A 21674-nucleotide genomic window follows, 5' to 3' on the forward strand; every position below is an offset into this window, starting at 1 on the left:
ACACCTGGAGACTCCTAATAAAGCACCTGTTCACCTCTGGACTCTCTTATTGTATAGCGAGTATGAGACCCCCCCAAAAAAAAAATACAGAAACCGCTCTTCTGACGTCTCCAAGTGGATGGTAACAGGGTCAGGTCAGGATTCAGGAGCCCTGCCTAGGCTTGCCTTCTACACCACAATGCCTCTCCTGGGTTCTTGTGATGTAGATGGACAAGCTCCAAATCTTGCACCTTCTGTTTCCCCGGAACTGTTCACTCCTTACAGGCAGAAGCCCAAGCTCAGTCAGTCCTGTTAGCGGAGGGCAAATGAGAAATGACTGTTCCTCCAGCTCATGAGTCAGATGGGCAGGAACCCCTCCCTTCCGTCCTCTGCCCGTCCCACTTGTCCTTTCTTTCCTTTGAGACAGGGGCTTACTAATTAACCCAGACTGGCCTTGAACTTGGGGTCCTCCTGCCTCAGCCTCCAGAGTGCTGGGATTTCAGGTATGTGCCACCTCTTTTAACTAGGAGCAGAATTTGAGGTCAATAGATCCAGTAAGCTACATTGTCTCCTTAGAAATTCATTGTCTACATTGTATTTATTTTCATGGTTTTGTTTTTTTGTTTTTCTGAGTCAGGTTCCAATGTAGGTTGGCTAGTCTGAAAATCACAGAGATCCACCTGCCTCAGCTTTCTGTGTGCTGGGATTAAAGGCGTGCACTAGCATGCCTGGTTTATTTTCATGATATCTTTTACTTCTGGAGAGTAATACTGATTTTCCATTTATAGAGGCCATACCAAAAAAAGAGATTCTTTTTAAAACAAATTTATTAAGCAAATAGTGAACCGATTTAAGTAAAAATATAAAGTAAATAATAAAGCAAGAGGTAAACTGATATGGCAGGATCTTCATATTCTTGACTGAAGGTTGGGAACTCAGATTTCTGGGGACTGGAAACTCCATTGCTATCCCCACTGCCGTCCCTCTCCTAAAGGGGAAGGCAGCTGGTGAGCCCATGGATATGTGGGGCTCCGTTTCCATGGGATGGAGCGTTATAAGTGAGTGTGTCTTGTAGCAAGCCTGCCTCTCTGGACCACTCCAGCAAGCTGGAGGGCACGATGGCAGAGGCTGTGTTTGGGGAGTTTCCCTTCTCTGGGACAATCTTCATTTCCATATTGGAACAAACTCGGTTCTTTCTAGTCCAGACTTGCTTTACCATGGAATAATAGAACTCCGCGTTCTAGGATGTGTGCAGCCATAAGCCAATGAATGGACAGAGGGGCCTGTTGATCCTTGGAGTCTGTGCCTCAATTCTAGGCAAGAGGTGGCCTCTCCAGCTTGGCTCAGCAAATTCCACGTTGCCATTTAGTGGACAAAGCCAAGGTTTGTATGTTGACAAAGACTCCGCCTGGACTTGGCCTCTCTTTTGCTGGAGGGCCTTGCAGTGGTTGGTTAGAATGGCTGGGCACAGATAAAGGTCCGTGTCTCTGGAGAGCAAGATTCCTGCCCACATGATTGACACACAATCGCCAGTTCTGGGTCGTTGGTCAGCATCCCATACAGGACCTCTTTGTTCTGATATGGTGGCTTAGGTAAATTTGTACCCTGACATGCCATCTTGAAGCCTTCTGGCTCACAGCCAACTAGCCTTGCTTCCAGTTCTCAGAGTCACAACCTGGGCAGTTTAACCAAAGCTGAGCTTTAGTGCGAGCCATGGAGCACAGGCTGTCCACACTCTCAGCCTGCCCACCAGCCAGGTGCCAAAGGTAGAAATCTTCACACAAAAGGCCCTAGGCTCTAGGCAGGGCCCAGAGACACATCAAGAGTGAGGTCCAGGCCTGAAGTTGGAGCTGACCCCTTTCAGCCCCTGAGGTGGGAGGCTAGTCTTAACAGGCTCTGAAGATTCAGAAGCTCACACTGGTCCGGCCTTCCCTCTTCCAGAACGCAGAGATCTGCTCCAGGGTGACCCGAGGCTGGAGACCCCAGTCAGGTTCAGGGCTCCCTTGCCTCATCCTCCAGGCCTTGGGGCTCCCGATCTGCATTCCAACCTCTAGCCTCGTCTCAGGCTCAACCCAGCTCACTAGGCCTGTGGCATGGAGCCTCTCCTCTTGGGTTTGAGGTCTCCAGAAGGTGCTCTGGGTTGGGCCTTCTGGTGGGGTCTGGGGAACTAAGGGGCAGGGAGAAGAGTGTGGGATTGTAGGGGCTGGTGGAGCCGTTGCTCTGCCCTCCAAAGTTCCCCCAGGAGTCGGGGGATCTGGAGCCCTGTCCATCAGCAGGGGCATGGAGGACCCATACCAGTCCTCAGAGCGCTCCCGGGCGCTGCTTGTGGGCTCAATCCACAGCTCTCCTCCGGGGCGCCATACTAGGGTGGGTGCTTGCTGGCTGGGGTCCGGGTTCGGGCGGCGGAACAGGCGTTCGGCCAGTACGGCAGTAGTCACAATGAAGAAAGCGGCAAGGGAGGCCAGGCCCAGCATGATGGGAATACAGGGGCCACATGGGAGTACTGCCCACAAGGCCAGCTCCGCTGTCGGCTCTGGCAGCCCCTCCGTCTGCCCTGAGGGCTGCTCCGGAGTTGAAGGCATCTGGGAGACACAGTGGTGAGGAGAGACAGCGAATGTCTCCGCTAAGAGAAGGAAAGGCAACCAGTGAGAGGGGATCCTGTGTCCTGGAAAGAGATCCAGCCCCGTTCTAACAACTTGACCGCCTCACGGGATGAGACAGTGGGGGACCGCATCTTGACTGGAGCTGCGAATCACTGGCCTTCTATTTAAACTGTAATTTCACTTCAGGGCCTCCGAGACAGACTGTGTGTGTGTGTGTGTGTGTGTGTGTGTGTGTGTGTGTGTGTGTGTGTGTGTGTGTGCTGGTGCACTATCAATCTGGCTCTTCTAATCGAGGATGGGTGGCAAAGCTAGAGAGGAGCAAAGGGGACCCAGAGAGGACAAGAGCAAGCTGAGGGGAGGCTGGAGAACGAGCCGGGGGAGACTGGAGAATGAACGAGCCAGGGAGGCTGGAGAACGAGCCGGGGGAGGCTGGAGAACGAGCCGGGGGAGGCTGGAGGCCGGGGGAGGCTGGAGAACGAATGAGCCGAGCTGGGGAGGCTGGAGGCCCGGGAGGCTGGAGAACGAGGGGGGGGACGGGGGGGGGCTGGAGAACCCGAGCTGAAGCTCCTCTGCACAGCCACAGGCCTCATTTCCCCTCCCAGGCCCCCAGGGTGACAGATCCAGGTCTAGGGCTCTCAAGTCTTGCTTCAGCCCCAGAAGAAGTGGGGAGACAGGGATGAGGGAAAGCCTCCCTGCTGGCCCGGTCCCGTCTGTGTCCCCTCTCTTTCAGCCACCTCACCACTCTCCTTGGAGGTGACCCAGCTGCTGGCCTTGTTGTGTTGTGTTTTGGTTTTTAATTTATTTTTTTGGAGCTGAGGCCCGAACTCAGGGCCTTGCGCTTGCGCTCTACCACTGAGCTAAATCCCCAACCCCCCTTGTTGTGTTTTTGGCTGTCCTGGGACTGTGGGCTCCTAGCCAGCTTGTCCAGCTCTGCCCAGTCACTGGCCTGTCTGCCTCCCCTGTTGGTGTTTGCCCACATCTCTGCTACGAGCACCCCCCCCCGCGCCCCCATTTACAGTTGCTTCTGACCCCCTCACCTCACTTCTCGCCTGGAGTTAATCTTGGATTTCTCGGTCTTCAGAGCTGTTCTTCCCAATGCATGCCGGGAGGGTGTGTGTGGCTATCTGAACGGCTCTAAGGGGGCTGGCCTCAGAAGGCGGAAGGGAGGCTACCACCTGTTGCTGGGTGACTGTGCCCCAACTCTTCCTGCCCCCATAGAGTGTCTCCAAGGCAACCTGGGGATGTGGTCAGTGTGGTGAAGAAGCGCTTCCTGAGTAAGGTGGAGCCGGAACGAGCAGCCGCTCGGCTAAAGTTTGTCTCGCCCCATAGCCAAGCCCCAGACCCCACTTTCCCCCAGAGGTGGAGAAGACGACTGCCTCAGCAGCTCCCAGAGCACTCGGGTGCATCCTCCCGCCTGCTCCTTGGAGGGTGCACAGCCCTTGTCCCGGGCAGGGGCCTCTGTAAGCCTGTGCTGCCAATCTAGACCCCCCCCCCCCCACACACACACCACTCTTACTTCATCCAGCTGCCTCGTACTTCTCATTTTGTTTTGTCTGAGACAGGGACTCAAGATGTAGCCCAGGTTGGCCTTGAATCCTCCCGTTCTAGCCTTCGGAGTGCTAGAATTTCAGTCCCCAGCCACCACGCTGGTCTCATGTCTCCATTACTTCTGATGCCCAATACAGTGTAATTACTACGAGACTAACTGTCACCTGGCATTGCTTAGGCCACCTTTGCGTTTGTGTATGTAGTGCTTGCACGTGTGTGTGAAGACCTCTGGGTCTATGTCATGCCTACTTAACTGACTTTCACCCTATTTTTTATTTTATGTGTTCGGGTGTTTTGCTGGCATGTATGTAAGTGCACCATAAGCATGCCTGGTGTTCAAGGAGGCCGGAAGAGGACATCAGATCAGATCTCTTACAAGTTGAATGACAGACAGTTGTGAGCCACTTTGTAGATGCTAGGGATTGAACCCAGGTCCTCTACAAGAGCATCAAATGCTCTTAACCGCTGAACCATCTTTCCAGCTTCCAACTTAAACTTTTTTGTTTTGTTTTGTTTTGTTTTTTTGAGACAGGGTTTCTCTGTGTAGTTTTGTGCCTTTCCTGAAACTCACTCTGTAGACCAGGCTGGCCTTGAACTCACAGAGATCTGCCTGGCTCTGCCTCCTGAGTACTGGGATTAAAGGCATGTGTCCCTGCTGCCAGGCTCCAACTTATCTTTTTTTCCCCCCTTTTATTTTATTTTACAATACCATTCAGTTCTACATATCAGCCACGGGTTCCTCTGTTCTTCCAACTTATCTTTTAAAGACAGGGTCTCTCTCTCTCTCTCTCTCTCTCTCTCTCTCTCTCTCTCTCTCTCTCTCTCTGAACACTGAGCTCATTGATTCTTCAAAAATGGTTGCCTAGTGAGCACCAAAGGTCTTCTCTGCTTCCCCAGCTTGAGATCACAGGTGCACGGTGCTGTGCCCAGCTTTTTAAAGTCGACACTAAGGCCTGAACTCGGGTCCATGTGCTTGTCGACCAGCACTTCGACGGAGCCGCCGCCCTCCGTTCCCCTCCTCTTTCTTCACTTCTTCCTTTTTGGGGGGAAGGAGGGCGTTGGTTTGTACGTTTGTTTGTGGGTGGTGCTCCTGCTAAGCAAGCACATTGCCACAGCTCTACACCACCAGCCTTTCAACGTAAGTCTCATCCATTTGTTTCAAGACAGGGTCTCACTGTTTATTACTTCTAGCTTGAAATGCTCTGTGTTGGCCTCAAAATTGTAGCAGTCTCCCAGCTGTCTCCCTGGTGCTGGGGTTACAGGGTTGTATCACTACACCTACAACCTTTCAATTTTCATTCACATTAAAAAGTTATTTAGTAAGTCAGGTGGTGGCAGCACACCTTTAATCCCAGCATTCGAGAGGCAGAGACAAGCAGATCTCTGAGTTTAAGGCCAGCCTGGTCTATAGAGTGAATTCTAGGACAGCCAGGGCCACACAGAGAAACCCTGTCTCAAGAAACAAAAAAAAGTTCTTTATTGTGTGTATGTGTATATGTGCACGCACACATGCCACCATGTCAGAGGTCAGAGGACACCTTGGGAAAGTCAATTCTTGACTTCTACCATATGGACCCTAGGATAGAAGTCAGGTCCCACAGGCTTGGCAGCAGGTACACTCACCCACTGAGCCATTTGCCTTCCCAACACATCTCAATAGTTTGGTTGGTTTTGTTTTGTTTTGATTTTTGTTTATTTAGTTTTGCAAAGTCCCATCCATTTAATCTGAAAGACTACAAAAACACACTGACACTTGGCAGCCAGTGTGGGAGCACCTATTTCCACATAGGACCTGAGAAAGCTTTTTAAAAAGTTCCAAAGCTGAAAACATGGAGCCAGACACAGCTTCCTCGTACCACAGTCTCTCAGGTGGGCCTCGGTTGTCAGTGCGGAGTCATGCAGTGGGTTTAAGGCTTGGCTCGTGTGGTCAGAGAAGGCTACAGGCATGCAGGGGTCCGGACCTAGAAAACCTCTAAACAGATACAGTAAGAAAAGGGGTGTAGACAGTCATAGAAAAAATAGTTTAAAAATAACAAAGTCTTTAAAGAAAGAGTAAAATAATATAAAAAGAATGAGCCACATAAGGATGGGCAATACACAGGGTGTCTAGATCCTGTATGGGGCTTTGTTGACTTGGAATTTTTTAAATGCTAATGTAAAAAAAAATAACTGCTGAGAGACACTGGATTATGGAAGCTGCTAAATTAAACCAACCTGTGTTTTAAGGATGTCTTAACTTCAGAATGGAAGTCAGAAAATGTCTTGCATTGGGGTTGAGGTTGTGCCCTTGTTTCCATAGGAAAACAAAAAGCTATAGATTCCTTCAAAATTAATGAGGATCAGATTTGATTGAGGGAAAAAGACCTCCTAAAAATCTTGGCTACAGACATAGAGGGAAAAAGCCAAGAAAGACTACAGGACAGATGAAGTATATGCTGATCCCTCATCATGGGAACAGCTCTGAGACTGGATGAGACATGACAAATTTTGTTGGCTACAGAGTCCTCATGACTTATTATTATATGCCATCCTTTCATGTGGCATGGGCAGAGGTTTGGTTATACAGTCCAAGCAGACTTATAAAGTTAGCAGATGCCTTTTACTTGCTCAAACATAAAAGAAAAAATCATCTTCAGCCGACTTGTGCATACCGCACATTCCATACTTGTGTTAATACAGGTATATATGTTACTTTTTAAAGTCTGTGTGTTTTCAGAAAAAAAAAAAAAAAAAAAAAAAAAAACCAGACACCAATAAAGACAAGTATCCCAGGGATCCAGCCTCTCAGAATGCCTCTGTTGCAGTTTCCTCAAAATTCAACATCCAAAACAACTTCAAAGCTGCCAGCTGAGATGGTCTAGCCTCGCAAACTACTTTAGCCAGGACTTCAGATAAGCCCTGCACTTTCCCATCACACAGAGACCGGACAACAAATGATACAGCTAGCTCTCCCAGAACCTGATCATTATCCCAACTTTCTCGGGGCCCCCTGGGGATGCTGTCACCCCCGGACTGCAGGAAGCAGTCTAGAGAACACAGTGCTCACATTCCCAGGAGGTGGCCTGGGTGGTTTTCGGTCATTTGGTGGGTTATGGATGTTTATCGTTGTTTAGGGGGGCTAGTTGCAAATTGTTACTGGTCATGGTAAGGGAGGAAACTAAGCAAGGGAGGTTAGATTCAAGGATCTCTTTCTTAAAAGACAAAAGGGGTATAAAGGAATAATGGGATAAAAGGGTAGACTATTGAATCTACTTTAAACTAAAAAGCAACTATTAATCTCAAATATTTTATATTTGTATGGATTTTTGTATATTGATACAAAGTTAAGATTATTTTGTTAGAAAATACTCTATATCTTTCCACACTTGTTTAAGATAATTTTGTATATTGATACAAATTTAAGCTTATTATTGTTATACTTTATATATATATATATATATATATATATATATTTCTATTATTTTTTAAGGTATTGTACCTATGCAGCTCATTTAAGAATGTAATGTAAAGATTTAGTCCTTGAAAGCTATTTAGGATAATAAAGAAATACAGATTAATAGTTAGTCATTTATGACTATCAAACTTATAGTCATATTAGGTATGTTTTCAAGGTCATAGAGAGATATATTTTAGGTAGGTGATCTTCAAACACTTTAGAGATCTACAGAATATGGCATTTAAAATGTGTTAATAACATAAAGCTTTTCTTGACAGTGAGACATATCTGATCTTGGCAGCACCAATTTACTTCAAAAAGGATAATGGGCATCGAAGACCCTCCAATTAGAGTTTACTTTCTTTGTAGCAAAAAAGCTAGTCACTTGGGCAAGAAACTGCCCTTGCCTCAACTGCTGACAGTGCCTTAACTCACAGACTCTACCCACCCAAGCTTGCAAGTGTTTCTGAAAGGAAACAGGAAGTTACTCAATGAATATCTGCAGCAGTGGCCTCTGGCCGCTTGGGAAGTATGGACAGAAGGCTGCTCCTGATGTAGGTGTTCAGGGATGAGTCTGACGAGGCTTAGAACCAGCGGGAGAAAGAAACCTGGTCTCTCCACTGATTAAGGAACTGGGGTGTGCTTGCCATTCACTGAACTAACCAAGGCTGTTGACGCCTCAAATTCTGTCGTTGGTGCTCTTCAATCTCAAGTCTGTGATAGCGTTTTAAATGTGGTCCATAGGGACCGAGAGGTGGCTCAGCAGTTAAAATGATGATTCCTTCACAGGGTCTAGGTTTGATTCCCAGACCCTCCTGGTGGCTCACAACTCTCTGACCACAGTCGCTGGGGCATCTGGCATCTGTTTCTGGCCTCCACAGGTAACACACACACACACACACACACACACACACACACACACACACACACACAGAGGCACACACACACGGTATACTGATATGTATGCGGGTAAAACACTTATACATGCAAACTAAAAATTAAGAGAAAAGTATTTTTTTAAGTGTGGTTCAGAGCTGGGTATGGCGGCAAATGCCCGTCATCCCAGCACTTGGGAGGCTGAGGCAGGAGGGTCACAAGTTCCAGGCCTGACTGGGCTACACCGTTAGAGCCTGTCTTTTCCTTTTAACTTTTAATTACTATTATTGTATCTGTGTGTGAGCACACATGCCATGGTATTTGTGTGGAGAGATCAGAGGATACTTTGTGGGAATTGGCTCGTTCCCTTCTATCATGTAAGTCCTGGGGATTGAACTCAGGAGGTGAGACTTGGAGGCAAGTGCTCTGTGCTGGCTAGTTTACGTCAACTTGATCAAGCTGGAGTCATTTTGGAAGTGGGAACCTAGATTAAGAAAATGCCATCACTAGATGGGTTTGTGGGCAAGCCTGTGGTACATTTTCCTGATTGATGATTGATGTGAGAGAGCCCAGCTTATTGTCGGTGGTGCCATCCCTGGGCTGGTGGTCCTGGGTGCTATAAGAAGGCAGGATGAACAAGCCATGAAGAGCAAGCCAGTAAGCAGCAACCCTCCATGGCCTCTGTATCAGCTCCTGCCTCCAGATTCCTGCCTAGAGTTCCTACCCTGACTTCCCTCAGTGATGGACTACAAACTACAAACTACAAGCCGAAATAAACTTTCCTCCTTGACTTCCTTTTGGTCATGGTGTTTATCATAGTCATGGAAATCCTAAATAAGACCACCCCTATCCACTGAGCTTTCCCACTGGCCCTGAGACCCCATCTTAAAAACAGCAGCAAAAGATAGATGTTCAGGTACATCTCAGACCAAGAAAGTCAGAACTTCTTGGTGGGATCCAGGGGTTAGGGTGTTATTGTAACCGGCCTCCAGACCTTAGCACAACTGACTCCATGGTGGAAGTACCATCCAGGCTGCTGTAAAACTCAGCACACAGACAGCACCACCTGTGAAAACTAAAACAAAGACCTAGTCCATCAAAGTCCATGGTTCTGGGAAAGTCTCTAAATGTACTAACCTTGCCTTTTGGCTTCTGTGGTTCCACTTCTGGCTAACTGTTCTTGTTGACTGAAGTATGCCAACCCAGGACATGGTTTTTGTGCTTAAAAGCTCACCCTGAGAAAGGCTTCATACAACATTGGGATTCCAAACACCCAGTGTAGTCTCTGGTCGACCAATAAAGACTTTCTATTGGCTTAAACCCATGTTCAAGCAGTCTTCTCTGGGGGATACCCCAGAACATTATAAGGTGTTCCACCTGATTCCTATGTGCAGCCAAGGTGAAGAGTCATTGTTCTGGTCTGTATCCCCGATGGGTCCCACAGCTTCCACCCCACTGGACAGACTGGCATCTGAGGAGATGTCTTTCTGAATGGGTTCAGCACCTTCTTTAGCTTCTGGTTCCTTTTCTCCTGCGTTGAACAACTCACTCTTGTTTGTTTGTTTGTTTGTTTGTTTGAGACAGGGTTTCTCTGTGTACCTCTGCCTGTCCTGGAACTCACTCTGTAGACCAGGCTGGCCTTGAACTCACAGAGATCTGTCTGCCTCTGCCTCCTGAGTGCTGAGACTAAAGGTGAGCGCCACTGCTGCCCGGCAGATGACTCACTCTCGATGGACCCATTGTTTTCTTTGTTTGTTTTTGGTTTTTGAGGTAGTGTCTCTCTGTGAAACACTGACTGGCATCAGATGTGCAGTTCTTTTGCCTTTGACTTTTGAGGGCTAAGATTGTAGGTTCATGCTACCACACCCAGCTTTAACAAATGTTTCCTCCTAATGTTGGAGACATAACCCAAGGCCTTGCACATGCTTGGCCAGCATTCCACCACTGAGCTACATCCCAGATGTCCTTGGAATTTAGGACGACTAAACGGCTCTCTGAGGGACCAGATGTGTTACATGTAAAAGTTGGCAACCATCGATGGCTCTCTCTTACATTTGTGGGCAGAGAAGTGGAAGAAATATCAGGGTTCATAGAAGAGTTCTGGGGGTATTCATAACTCTGAACATGAGTTCCAGGTTCCTCCTGACATCCAGGTAGAATCCCGCCTTTGAGTTCCTGGGTCTTCTAGTAACCCATTTCCCTGTGTGCTAAGTAGTTTGAATTGGGTTTCTGAGGTTTTCATTAGTTCATTTTGGAGGTGTGTGTGTGTGTGTGTGTGTGTGTGTGTGTGTGTGTGTGTGTGTACTAATAAAGCCCCGGCTAGTCTCAAACTAACTACATCAGAAGGCTATGAACTCCTGATCCTCCTGCCTCTACCTCTCAAGTGTGCTCTGTATTAATTTTTTTAGATTTATTTATTTTATTTTATGGTATGAGCAGAGCCAGAAGTTTCTCCAGTCCTGCCTAGCCCCACAGTTGAGACAAATCTCTTCCATCTGCATCCTGCAGCCTCTTGGTCCCAAGTAAACACACAGAGGCTTATGCTATTTACAAACTGTATGGCCTATGAGTCAGGCTTCTTGTTAGCTAGCTCTTATAACTTAACCCATTTCTATTAATCTATATGTTGCCACATGGCTGTGGAGTTACTGGTCTGCTGACATCTTGTTGCTCCTTTGGCAGCGGGCTGGAGTCTCTCCCAACTCCATCCTTCTTCATCTCTTTAGTTTGAATGTACCACCAAACCCTATCCTGCCCTGCCATAGGCCAATGCAGCTTTATTTATCAACCAATCAGAGCAACACATATTCACAGTCTACAGAAAGATATCCTACAGCATACAAGTGTTTGGCCTGTATGCATATATGTGTACCAAGTGCATGCCTGGTGCCATAGAGGTCAAAAGAAGGCATCTGATCCTCTGGAAGTGGAGATATAGGTGTTTGTGACCCACCATGTGGATACTGGGAACCAACCTGGGTCCTCTGCAAGGGCGACAAGTGCTCTTAACCACTGAGAATCTCTCTAACCACCGTCTCTTGTTCTGAATTTAAGCCAGTAAGTGCTGATTTGTAAATCCTAGGACTCTTTCTGCCAGACTGCCATTCAAGTCCACGCCATCTTCCCTAGACTCCAGAGCAGAATTTCCAGTTCGTGCCCACAGGCCACTCAGAGGCAGTAAGCAGGAAGAGGGCTGTGAGAAGGCTGAGCAGGCAAAGGCCCTGCCACTGAGCCTGACTGGCTGAGCTCGATCCCAGAAATCACATGATGGAAAGAGAGAACCAATTCCCAGAAGCTGTTTTCTGGCCTCCGTGTGCTCACTGTGGTGGACACACATGGGCACACACACACAGAGTAAATAAAAATTTAAAAATAGCTTTATTATTTATCATGCAGTTCATTTCTTTTCTTGTGCTTTTCTATGTTGTGTAATATTTCATCATAAAAAGTCTTGGGACGACTCACCATTTCCTCTCTCTAAGCCCGTTCTTGCTGTTTATTTGAACGAGCAGCATTGTGACCTGTGTAATTTGCAAAGACAGAAATATGAAAGATATCCAAGCTCTCCACCTTCTTTACCAGCCTCCTGGTCCAGGTGGTGATGTGGAAACTACCTGTAATATGGTATGTTCCTCTTCCTGTGTCTCTTTCCACAGCCTCCCTATGTGGCTCCCTCTCTCTCCTCTCTTTTCCATCTTGGTCTTTTCCAAAGTAATCTTTGTAGAGACAGATCCTGGGACAGAGAGCTGACTCAGTGGGTAAAGGCACTTGCCACCAAGTCCGATCACCCAAGTTCCATCCTCAGGACCCACGTGGTAGAAGGAGAGAACTAATTCTCCCAAGCTGTCCTCTGATTTCTACACATGTACAAAGGCACATATGTACCCATGCACATAAATAAATACATACGATAAAACTTTTTAAAAAATAGACCTAATCTCATTCTCTCCTTTCTTTAAAATGGGAACTCGTTCTTGCCAACAAGATGGAGTTAAATTTCTCCCCTTACACACAGATCCTTTATAATCTGTCACTAAACCCAGCTCTCCAGCCTTAACAGGTATTTACACTGTGCCTTCACATCAGTCTCTGAATTCATTGTTTGGCTTCCTTCTACACGTACTTATCTCTCCATCCACAGGAACTTGGTACTATCAGGTGGGGACATACAGTGTTACCATCCTTCCTCTTTTAAAGCAAGTTCTTGCTATGTGGCCCACAGTGGCCTTTGTCTTAGCCAGGGTTTCTATTGCTATGAAGAGATATCATGACCACGGCAACTCTTATAAAGGAAAACATTTAACTGGGTGGATTAAAGTCTCAGAAGTTTAGTCCATTTTCATCGTGGCGGGACATGGTTGTTGGCAGGCAGACATGGTGCTGGATGGATAAGGACTAAGAGTTCTAAATCTTGCCGGCATCAGGAAGTGAACTGAGACACTGAGCGTGGCTTGAGCATATATGAAATCTCAAAGCCCACCTCCACAGTGACACACTTCCTCCTACAGGTCCACATCCACTTCAACAAGGCCACACCTCCTAATAGTGCCATCCCCTTTGGTGGCCATTTTCTTTCAATCCACCACAGCCTCGAACTCCAGATCCTGCATCCCCTCCATCCCTGTAGCTGGGATTAGAGGTGTTGCCCACCATGCCCATCAGACTTACCCTTGAGGTTGAAATGCCTGGTTCATTCTTGCTTGTCCATCAAGACTCAAATAAAACATCATGCTGTTTGGAAGAGGTCCTGGTTTCACCAAAGACTGATAAGAGACAGAGTTCCCCCTGTACTGGACAGAATGGGGATGAAAGGAAGGTTCCAGGAGTTAGGTGATGCTTATCTGCCCATTCGAGGTCTCCTACAAAACAACTCCACATCTGGGCTTGATTCAAGAAAATTATCCTGGGTTTCCAAAAAAAAAAAAAAAATTCAGTCAAGTTCCTCAGCAAAGACATGATGCTGTAAGAGGAGCTGGATATCAAAATCTTCAGATGAGAAGTCAACATGAATGCAGTGTGTGTTCACGAGTGTGCTCCCACCTCTGTGTATGTGCATGAGTGTGCCCCCACCTCTGTATGTGCATGAGTGTGTTCCCATCTCTGTGTGTGCATGAGTGTGCTCCCACCTCTGTGTGTGCATGAGTGTGCTCCCACCTCTGTGTATGTGCATGAGTGCACTCCCACCTCTGTGTGTGCATGAGTGCGCTCCCACCTCTGTGTATGTGCATGAGTGCACTCCCACCTCTGTGTGTGCATGAGTGTGCTCCCACCTCTGTGTGTGCATGAGTGTGCTCCCACCTCTGTGTATGTGCATGAGTGCACTCCCACCTCTGTGTATGTGCATGAGTGCGCTCCCACCTCTGTGTATGTGCATGAGTGCACTCCCACCTCTGTGTATGTGCATGAGTGCACTCCCACCTCTGTGTGTGCATGAGTGTGCTCCCACCTCTGTGTATGTGCATGAGTGCACTCCCACCTCTGTGTGTGCATGAGTGTGCTCCCACTTCTGTGTATGTGCATGAGTGTGCTCCCACCTCTGTGTATGTGCATGAGTGTGCTCCCACCTCTGTGTATGTGCATGAGTGTGCTCCCATCTCTGTGTATGTGCATGAGTGTGCTCCCACCTCTGTGTATGTGCATGAGTGCGCTCCCACCTCTGTGTATGTGCATGAGTGCACTCCCACCTCTGTGTGTGCATGAGTGTGCTCCCACCTCTGTGTATGTGCATGAGTGCACTCCCACCTCTGTGTATGTGCATGAGTGTGTTCCCACCTCTGTGTATGTGCATGAGTGTGCTCCCACCTCTGTGTGTGTGCATGAGTGTGCTCCCACTTCTGTGTATGTGCATGAGTGTGCTCCCACCTCTGTGTATGTGCATGAGTGCGCTCCCACCTCTGTGTGTGTGCATGAGTGCGCTCCCACCTCTGTGTATGTGCACGAGTGTGCTCCCACCTCTGTGTATGTGCATGAGTGTGCTCCCACCTCTGTGTATGTGCACGAGTGTGCTCCCACCTCTGTATGTGCATGAGTGTGCTCCCACCTCTGTATGTGCATGAGTGTGTTCCCATCTCTGTATGTGCATGAGTGTGCTCCCATCTCTGTGTATGTGCATGAGTGTGCTCCCAACTCTGTGTATGTGCATGAGTGCGCTCCCACCTCTGTGTGTGCATGAGTGCGCTCCCACCTCTGTGTGTGCATGAGTGTGCTCCCACCTCTGTGTATGTGCATGAGTGCACTCCCACCTCTGTGTATGTGCATGAGTGCACTCCCACCTCTGTGTGTGCATGAGTGTGCTCCCACCTCTGTGTGTGCATGAGTGTGCTCCCACCTCTGTGTGTGCATGAGTGTGCCCCCACCTCTGTGTATGTGCATGAGTGTGCTCCCACCTCTGTGTATGTGCATGAGTGTGTTCCCATCTCTGTATGTGCATGAGTGCACTCCCATCTCTGTGTGTGCATGAGTGTGCTCCCACCTCTGTGTATGTGCATGAGTGTGCTCCCACCTCTGTATGTGCATGAGTGTGTTCCCATCTCTCTGTGTGCATGAGTGTGCTCCCACCTCTGTGTATGTGCATGAGTGTGCTCCCACCTCTGTATGTGCATGAGTGTGTTCCCATCTCTGTGTGTGCATGAGTGTGCTCCCACCTCTGTGTGTGCATGAGTGTGCTCCCAACTCTGTGTGTGTGTATGAGTGTGCTCCCACCTCTGTGTGTGCATGTGTGTGCCCCCACCTCTCTGTGTGGCACGTGTTTGTGTTTTCATGTGCCCAGGGTACCAGGATCTCTGGTGACCCCAGACGAATGAGGCTGCAGATGAAGGGCAGCCATGGTTGCGCTGTGAAGGAAGCCAGGCAGCCTTCAGGTGAAAGCTCTGCTGCCTGAGTCAGGCTTCTCTGATGTGTATGACCAAATACCCAAGAAAAGCACTTAAAAGAGGAAACAGTCATCTGGCTCTTGGCTTTATAGGACACATCATCATGGTGTGTGTTTGAAGGTGGGAATGGTAAAATAGTTCACATCAAGGCATCAGGAAAGGAGAGGATACAGGAGGGGCCAGAGCTAAACATAGCCTTCGAGAACACTTCCACCGTGACCTACTTCCCCCCATCTCCTGCCTCTCACCACCTCCCAGGAACGCCTTCATATTATGATCCATCAAGGAACTGAGAAGGTCACAACCCTGGTCTAATAACTCTGGCAATGCCCTGACAACATGCCCAGAGCTGTTCCTTCTTCTTATTTTTATTTTGATAATTCTTTTCTATTTTTTATGTGCATTGGTGTTTTGCTTATATGTGTATCTGTGTGAGGGTGTCAGATCCTCTGGAACTGGAGTTACAGACAGTTGTGAGCTGCCATGTGGGTGCTGGGAATTGAACCCAGGTCCTCTGGAAGAGCAGCCAGTGCTCTTAACCTCTGAGCCACCTCCCCAGCCCTGAGCTGTTCCCTCTCAATCTCCTAAGGGATTCTTAGTTCAACCAAGTTCACAATCAAGATTAACTTTCACACCACCCTTTGGGACCCCATCATTTAGGGAAGAACATAGGTTGTCGACCCTGATCTAGATTTTGGCCCCCTTGGCCACCAATAAAACTCTAAATTCAAACAGTTATGGATTGGGCTTCTACTCTGTATCAGACACCGGGTTCCAGCGAACGAGCAGGCACACAGGCCGGGCACTCGGGGAGACAGCAGCAAAGCACTTGCAGGCAGAGTCTTGATCCCTGGCAGCCGATGCAGCCTGCTGCCCTCCTCACACCTTAGCGACATAGCACTGCTCCGTGTGTGGCTCTCTTAGAAAGGTTCCCTGGATCAAGCCACACCAATATTTGGAAAGTGGACAGACAGAGGAAGGCAGGTTTCCCTCAATACAGTCTCGCACAACCCCTCTGAGGGAACAGAGGTGGAGGCCATGGTCCAGGACTCCACCCTGTTCAGTCAGAAGGTGCAGCTGGCACTGAGCGCCGTGACTTGGAGAAACCGAACCTTGGGAGCTGGGAGCTGCTCCTGGGGTGTTTTAAAATTGCTATTGCATTTTATTTACGTGTGTGTGCCTATACATGTGAGTGTGCATGCCCATACACACACACAGAGGTCAGAGGAGGTCAGGGGTCTTGCTTTATCACTCTCCACCTTATTCCCTTGAGGCATGACCTTTCATTGAACCTGGCAGTAGGCTGGTGGCCATAAACCTCCAGCCACCCTCCTGCCCGTCCCCCAAACACCGAGTTTACAGGTGTGTGCACACTCGGCTTTTTACACAGGTTCTGGAGATCTGAACTCAGGTCCTCGCGCTCACTGACCCATCTTCCCAGCACAGCGTGAGATCTTCCGCTTGCTTTCATCCTCTATGCTTGCTGACTAAGCCTGGAACTTTCCTTTCTTTGGCTTGGATCTTACTTCCCCAGTCTTCCCCTTCCTTTAAAGTCCTCTGCAGCCCTAAAGCAGAAGCTAAAGTTCTGAGGCCCCGGCAGAAGAAACGGGATGTAACGGCTTCCCGATGCTCCCCGGAAGAAGCAATCCACTGAGCTGAGTACGTGTGGAGAGAGCCTGTCCACATGCTGCTCATCACAGGCTAGTCATTCCAGACTTGGGCTTTCAGTGGTCAGGGCCTGGCCCTCTGACACATATAGTGCCATGCACGAGATGTTTCCAAAGCAGAAGAGGACAGAAGGGACACCCACGTGTGACAGCTTGACCGAACCAAGGCTCTTCTCCCAATTTTGTTGAAGATGGATGCTCCAAAGAAATTATTCCTGGGGCCTGGCCAGGTGGCCCAGCAGTTAAGAGCACTTGATGCTCTTACAGAAGACCCAGCCTGTTGAGCAGCTCACAACGGTCTGTAATGCCACCTTCAGAGGACTCACCATCTCCAGCCTCTCAGTCACCTGCACACAGACACACAATTAAAAAGAAAGTCAATCTTAAGGAAACTGTAGGCTGGGCTGAGAGATGGCTCAGTAGTTAAATGGTTACGGACGACTCACAACTTCCTGTAACTCCAGTTCCAAGAGACCTGATGCCCTCTTCTGGCTTCCTTGAGCACCAAACACACAAATGTAGCTCAGACAAGCATGCAGGCAAAACACCTATATACATAAAAGAAAATATAGGTCAGATGTGGTAGCATGTGCCTTTAATCCCAGCACTTGGGAGGCAGATCCAGGTGGATGACTCGAATTCAAGGTCAGTCTGTAACACAAACAATAATAGGTCCAGCCTATATTGCAGAAGAGTCTACCAACCAGCTGAGGATTCATGACTGAGGGATATTCAATGAATCTAAGCACACTGAGTTCTTTAGTCCATTTGCTCTATTCTTCTATGGTGATTCCATCTACACAGTTTCTTTTCTGCTCTCTTACTTAGCTCCTCTCGGTCCCTTCTGCTCTCCATCCCTCCTGCTCTCAGTTCCTTTTGCTGTTCTCTCATCATTCTACCTAGTTCTTTCCATCTCCGTCCTCATCTTTGTTCTTCTCCATCAATCCTATTCTACCCGTGCTCTCCAAGAAGCAGCATATTTACCCACACAGTAATTCTTCGGTAAAGCAATGTGAGGCTTGAAGTTTTCAGGGTCTCAGAGAGAGGTGATAAGGACCCACACATAAAGCAATTAATTGTCAGCTTCCAATTACAACCCAAAAGGGGAGTGACTAAAGGGGAGTTCTCTGGTAGGGTCAACTAACGGCTAAGATCATTAGGGAATTTATGTGCTCAAACTCTAATCTAGAAATGGCGAGGTAGAGCGTTAGGGGTCAACAAGTCACAAGAAAGTAAACTATCTTTGGCGCCGCTTTTCCCACTCATCCCAGCTGCAGCTGCTTTCTGATAGGGAGGGGGACATATGCTAGGTGGCTAAGCGACCTATGTCAGAGCATGTAGTATTTGGTTAGTAAAAGCACTTTCACTCAGAGTAATTGCTGAGAAGAAAATCTAGGAAGAGCACCTGGCTGAGGAGGAGTAAAAACTTAATTTGCACAAGAAAGAAGCTTGGCACCTGTTGCCTGCCTGGCCTGGAGGCAATCTCCTTGGGTCAGTGGGAAGTAACTGCCTTAACTCAGTATCCCAGGAATGTGAGCAGTAAATCTCTTTAATTAGGGTCCTGTGTAAATAACCCAGGATGAAGGTAAGGAGTTGAGGATTTAATTGTTAGTGGTTCTTTTCTCTATCTGTGAGTGAGATGAGCTAGTGTTTATCTATGTGCAGTTTTGTCCTTGGAAAAAGGTATCTTTGCTGAGATACTTTGTCTGGAGAATGGCCCTGGCCAGATATATGTTAATGAAAAATAAACACAGCTGGAGGCAGTTGTCCAATTACTCAAATGTATAGGGGAAGTTCTGCCCAAGACTGAGATGCAATCTTGAGAGTACATGTACATTAACATGGAGATGCACGGTAAATGGGGAGAATCATAGCTGTTATTGCACTAGAAGTTTACAACAAGAGACAGCCAGTTCATTCAAAAGGCAGTAATTCCATAACGCCTTGCATGATGGTTTCCTCTAACAGAACCCTTAGTTCTGATAGGTTGACCTTCTGAACACTAGTTGTCACTGCTGTATACTCCCATGGACTTTCACTACCAGCGGCTCTCAATAAGTCTGATTTACATAGAGAGCTCAAGGCCAATCAGAGCTACGCAGTGAGACATTGTCTAAAAAGAAGAAAAGAAGGGAGAAAGAACAGAAAGGAGGAAGGGAAGGGCAGCTGTGTTTGGACTGGTGAGGTGGTTCAGTGGTTAGAGGCACCTTCCCACTGCCAAGCCTGACAAGCTGAGTTCCATTCACGGGACCCACATCACAGAAGAAGAGAACTCACTTGTGTCATTTATTCAGCAGCGTTGTTTGCCGCTAGGCTATGTGAAATGGTTGTGCAGGGGGGGAGAGAAGGGACGAGATGGAACCCGCTTTTTATAGTTCCCACACACATGCGCACATGGGCTTACATAGCTATGCTACATATGCGCTGCATGTGCGCATAGATTACGTCATCACGCTGTGTGCAAATTATGTGATCACGCAGCACATGGACTATTTAGGACGTAAGGCCCTGGAATGACTAAGCCTCTTGCTTGGCTACTGGACAGCACATGCTCTAGTGTTTAGTCATGCAGCGGGGGGGTGGGGGGGGATGGTGGAGGTGGGGGGGATATGGTGGAGGTGGGGGGGGGTGGCCAGGAATTCTATCAACTTGTCCAAGCTGTCCTGTGACCTCCACACATGTACATGCCACACACAAACACATACAAAATAACTAACTATATATGAAAAGAACATGCTTAATCCTTGCTGGGTGTGGAGAAAGGACCCAGAAACAGAGATGGACTTGAGGAAAGAATGTATTTGCTGCTGGGCCCCTCCAGGCCCTCCAGGCTTCTCTGGAAGAGGATCTGAGCCAATGCAGCGTTCAGAGCCTGGGGGAATCTGAACTGGAGCTAGTCCAGTACTTTGAACGTGAGAAGCACTTCACAGCTACGCAACTTGCTACCACCAGGGCAGGAAGTGCTCTCTCTGCCTGGCATGAACCCAGTACTTTCTGGCAGGGCTGAGACTGAGTGACTTTTAGGGAGGTTAGTTAATGTAGTCTGAACTGGTTCAGCGTGGGTGTATCTTGGTGAGCCTCCTCACATGCACACTCTAAGTGAGCCCTGCAGAGACGAGTACATCACTGTGTCTGATTCCAGACCAGAAGCAGACTTTGCACAGCCATTCTATCTTGTGTCCTTGGGAACCTCTAGACCAGGACTTCTAAAGCCGTGTTTAAGAGGAAGGAGAAAGGTAATCATCAATTCAGCTATAAACCGCAAGACCTGCGACAGTGACCTGGCTGCAAACTCTGCTGGTGTGATTGTGGTACAGACGTTGTGGGAGTCACCAACCACTCTCATTGGGTCTAAGGTCCACTTTAAGAAACAGAATCCACGCCTGACACTGCTGGAGTGGGTAAGAACCTGAGACTGGATAGGCCCTGGCCCTGGGGGAAAACAAAGTACTATTTCCTGTCTGCTAAAGGAACACGGCAATAAGATGACTCCTAAAGACACTTTGCTATACCCAGAGATCAGTAACTTGCTCAGCCGTCATCAGAGAAGCTGCTTCTTGCAGTCGATGAGAATCAACACAGAAACGCACAACCGGACAATGTGCAAAGAATGAGAGACTTTGGAGTACTCAATTCTAAATAAATGGGACGTTTTCACCAAACCCCTCCCCTCGGAGCTTAGGGATCTGTTCGGAAGAGGAGGTGGAAAGATGGTAAGATCCAGAAGTGATGGATGGTGCCAAGGAAACAGAGCCTTACAGACACAACAGGGCTGACCTGCGTGTGTACTCACAGACTACGGCATCATATACAGGGCCTGTGCAGGTTCAATCCAGTGAGGTCTCGGCATCGGGAAGGCAAGTGGACAGGGGTCCCACTCTAACCAAGAAGTTGTCTGCAACTGATACCCACTGGCAAAGGAAAAAAAAATCATTTTCTCCAATGCAGTGTCACTATGTATATTAACCACAATTCAGGGTAGGCCCCTGCCCAGGAATAGCTGGCCAACATAAAACAAATCCAGTGGCACTTGGTAAATTTTATTTTTTTAAAGATTTTATTTATCACATATCCAGTGTTCTCCATGCAGGAATGCCTACATGCCAGAAGTGGGTACCAGTTCCTATTATAGATGGTTGTGAGCCACCATGTGGTGGCGGGAACTGAACTCAGGACCTCTGGAAGGACAGGCAGCGCTCTTAACCCCTGAGCTATCTCTCCAGCCCCTACTTGGTGAACTTTTTGTCTCATTTTGCTTTGTTTGGGAGTTTCTTGTCTTACTTGTCTTTTGATTGTATATTATGGTTTCTGTTTTTGTGTTTTGATAGATTTTTTTTAACCTCTTGGTTTTGTTTGTTCTTCAAAGAGAGAAAAAGAGTGAGCTTGGGGTAAAGGAATGTGGAGCTGGGTGGATGGGAAGATGGGGAAGATCTGGAGGAACTGGGGGAGAGGAAAAATGATCAGAAAATACTGCATGACAAAGCAGTTTTCTTTTCCTTTCTTTTAAAATTGTGTATTTATTTATATTCATTTTATGTGTATTGATGTTTATATCTCTGTGAGGGTATTGGATCCCCTGAAGTTGGATTTACAGACTGTTGTAAGCTACCATGTGGGTGCTAGAAATTGAACTTTGGTCCTTGGGGAGAGCAGCTAATGCTCTTAACTGCTGAGCCACCTCTCCAGCCCAAAT

General features: G+C 47.9%; 1 protein-coding gene across 1 annotated transcript; it reads right to left on the reverse strand.

Annotated features, from left to right (window-relative positions):
* Nucleotides 1-788: 788 nt before the first annotated feature.
* On the reverse strand, nt 789-3747 carry C1H16orf54 (chromosome 1 C16orf54 homolog). The gene is made up of 2 exons (XM_028885687.2): nt 3620-3747; nt 789-2602 (listed from the first exon to the last, which is right to left on the reverse strand). The coding sequence occupies exon 2, from the start codon at nt 2559-2561 to the stop codon at nt 1884-1886; it is 678 nt and encodes a 225-aa protein (XP_028741520.1). The 5' UTR covers nt 2562-2602; nt 3620-3747; the 3' UTR covers nt 789-1883.
* Between the last annotated feature and the right edge of the window lie 17927 nt (nt 3748-21674).

This window comes from Peromyscus leucopus, chromosome 1 (assembly GCF_004664715.2).
Source record: "Peromyscus leucopus breed LL Stock chromosome 1, UCI_PerLeu_2.1, whole genome shotgun sequence".
Classification (NCBI taxonomy): Eukaryota; Metazoa; Chordata; class Mammalia; order Rodentia; family Cricetidae; genus Peromyscus; species Peromyscus leucopus.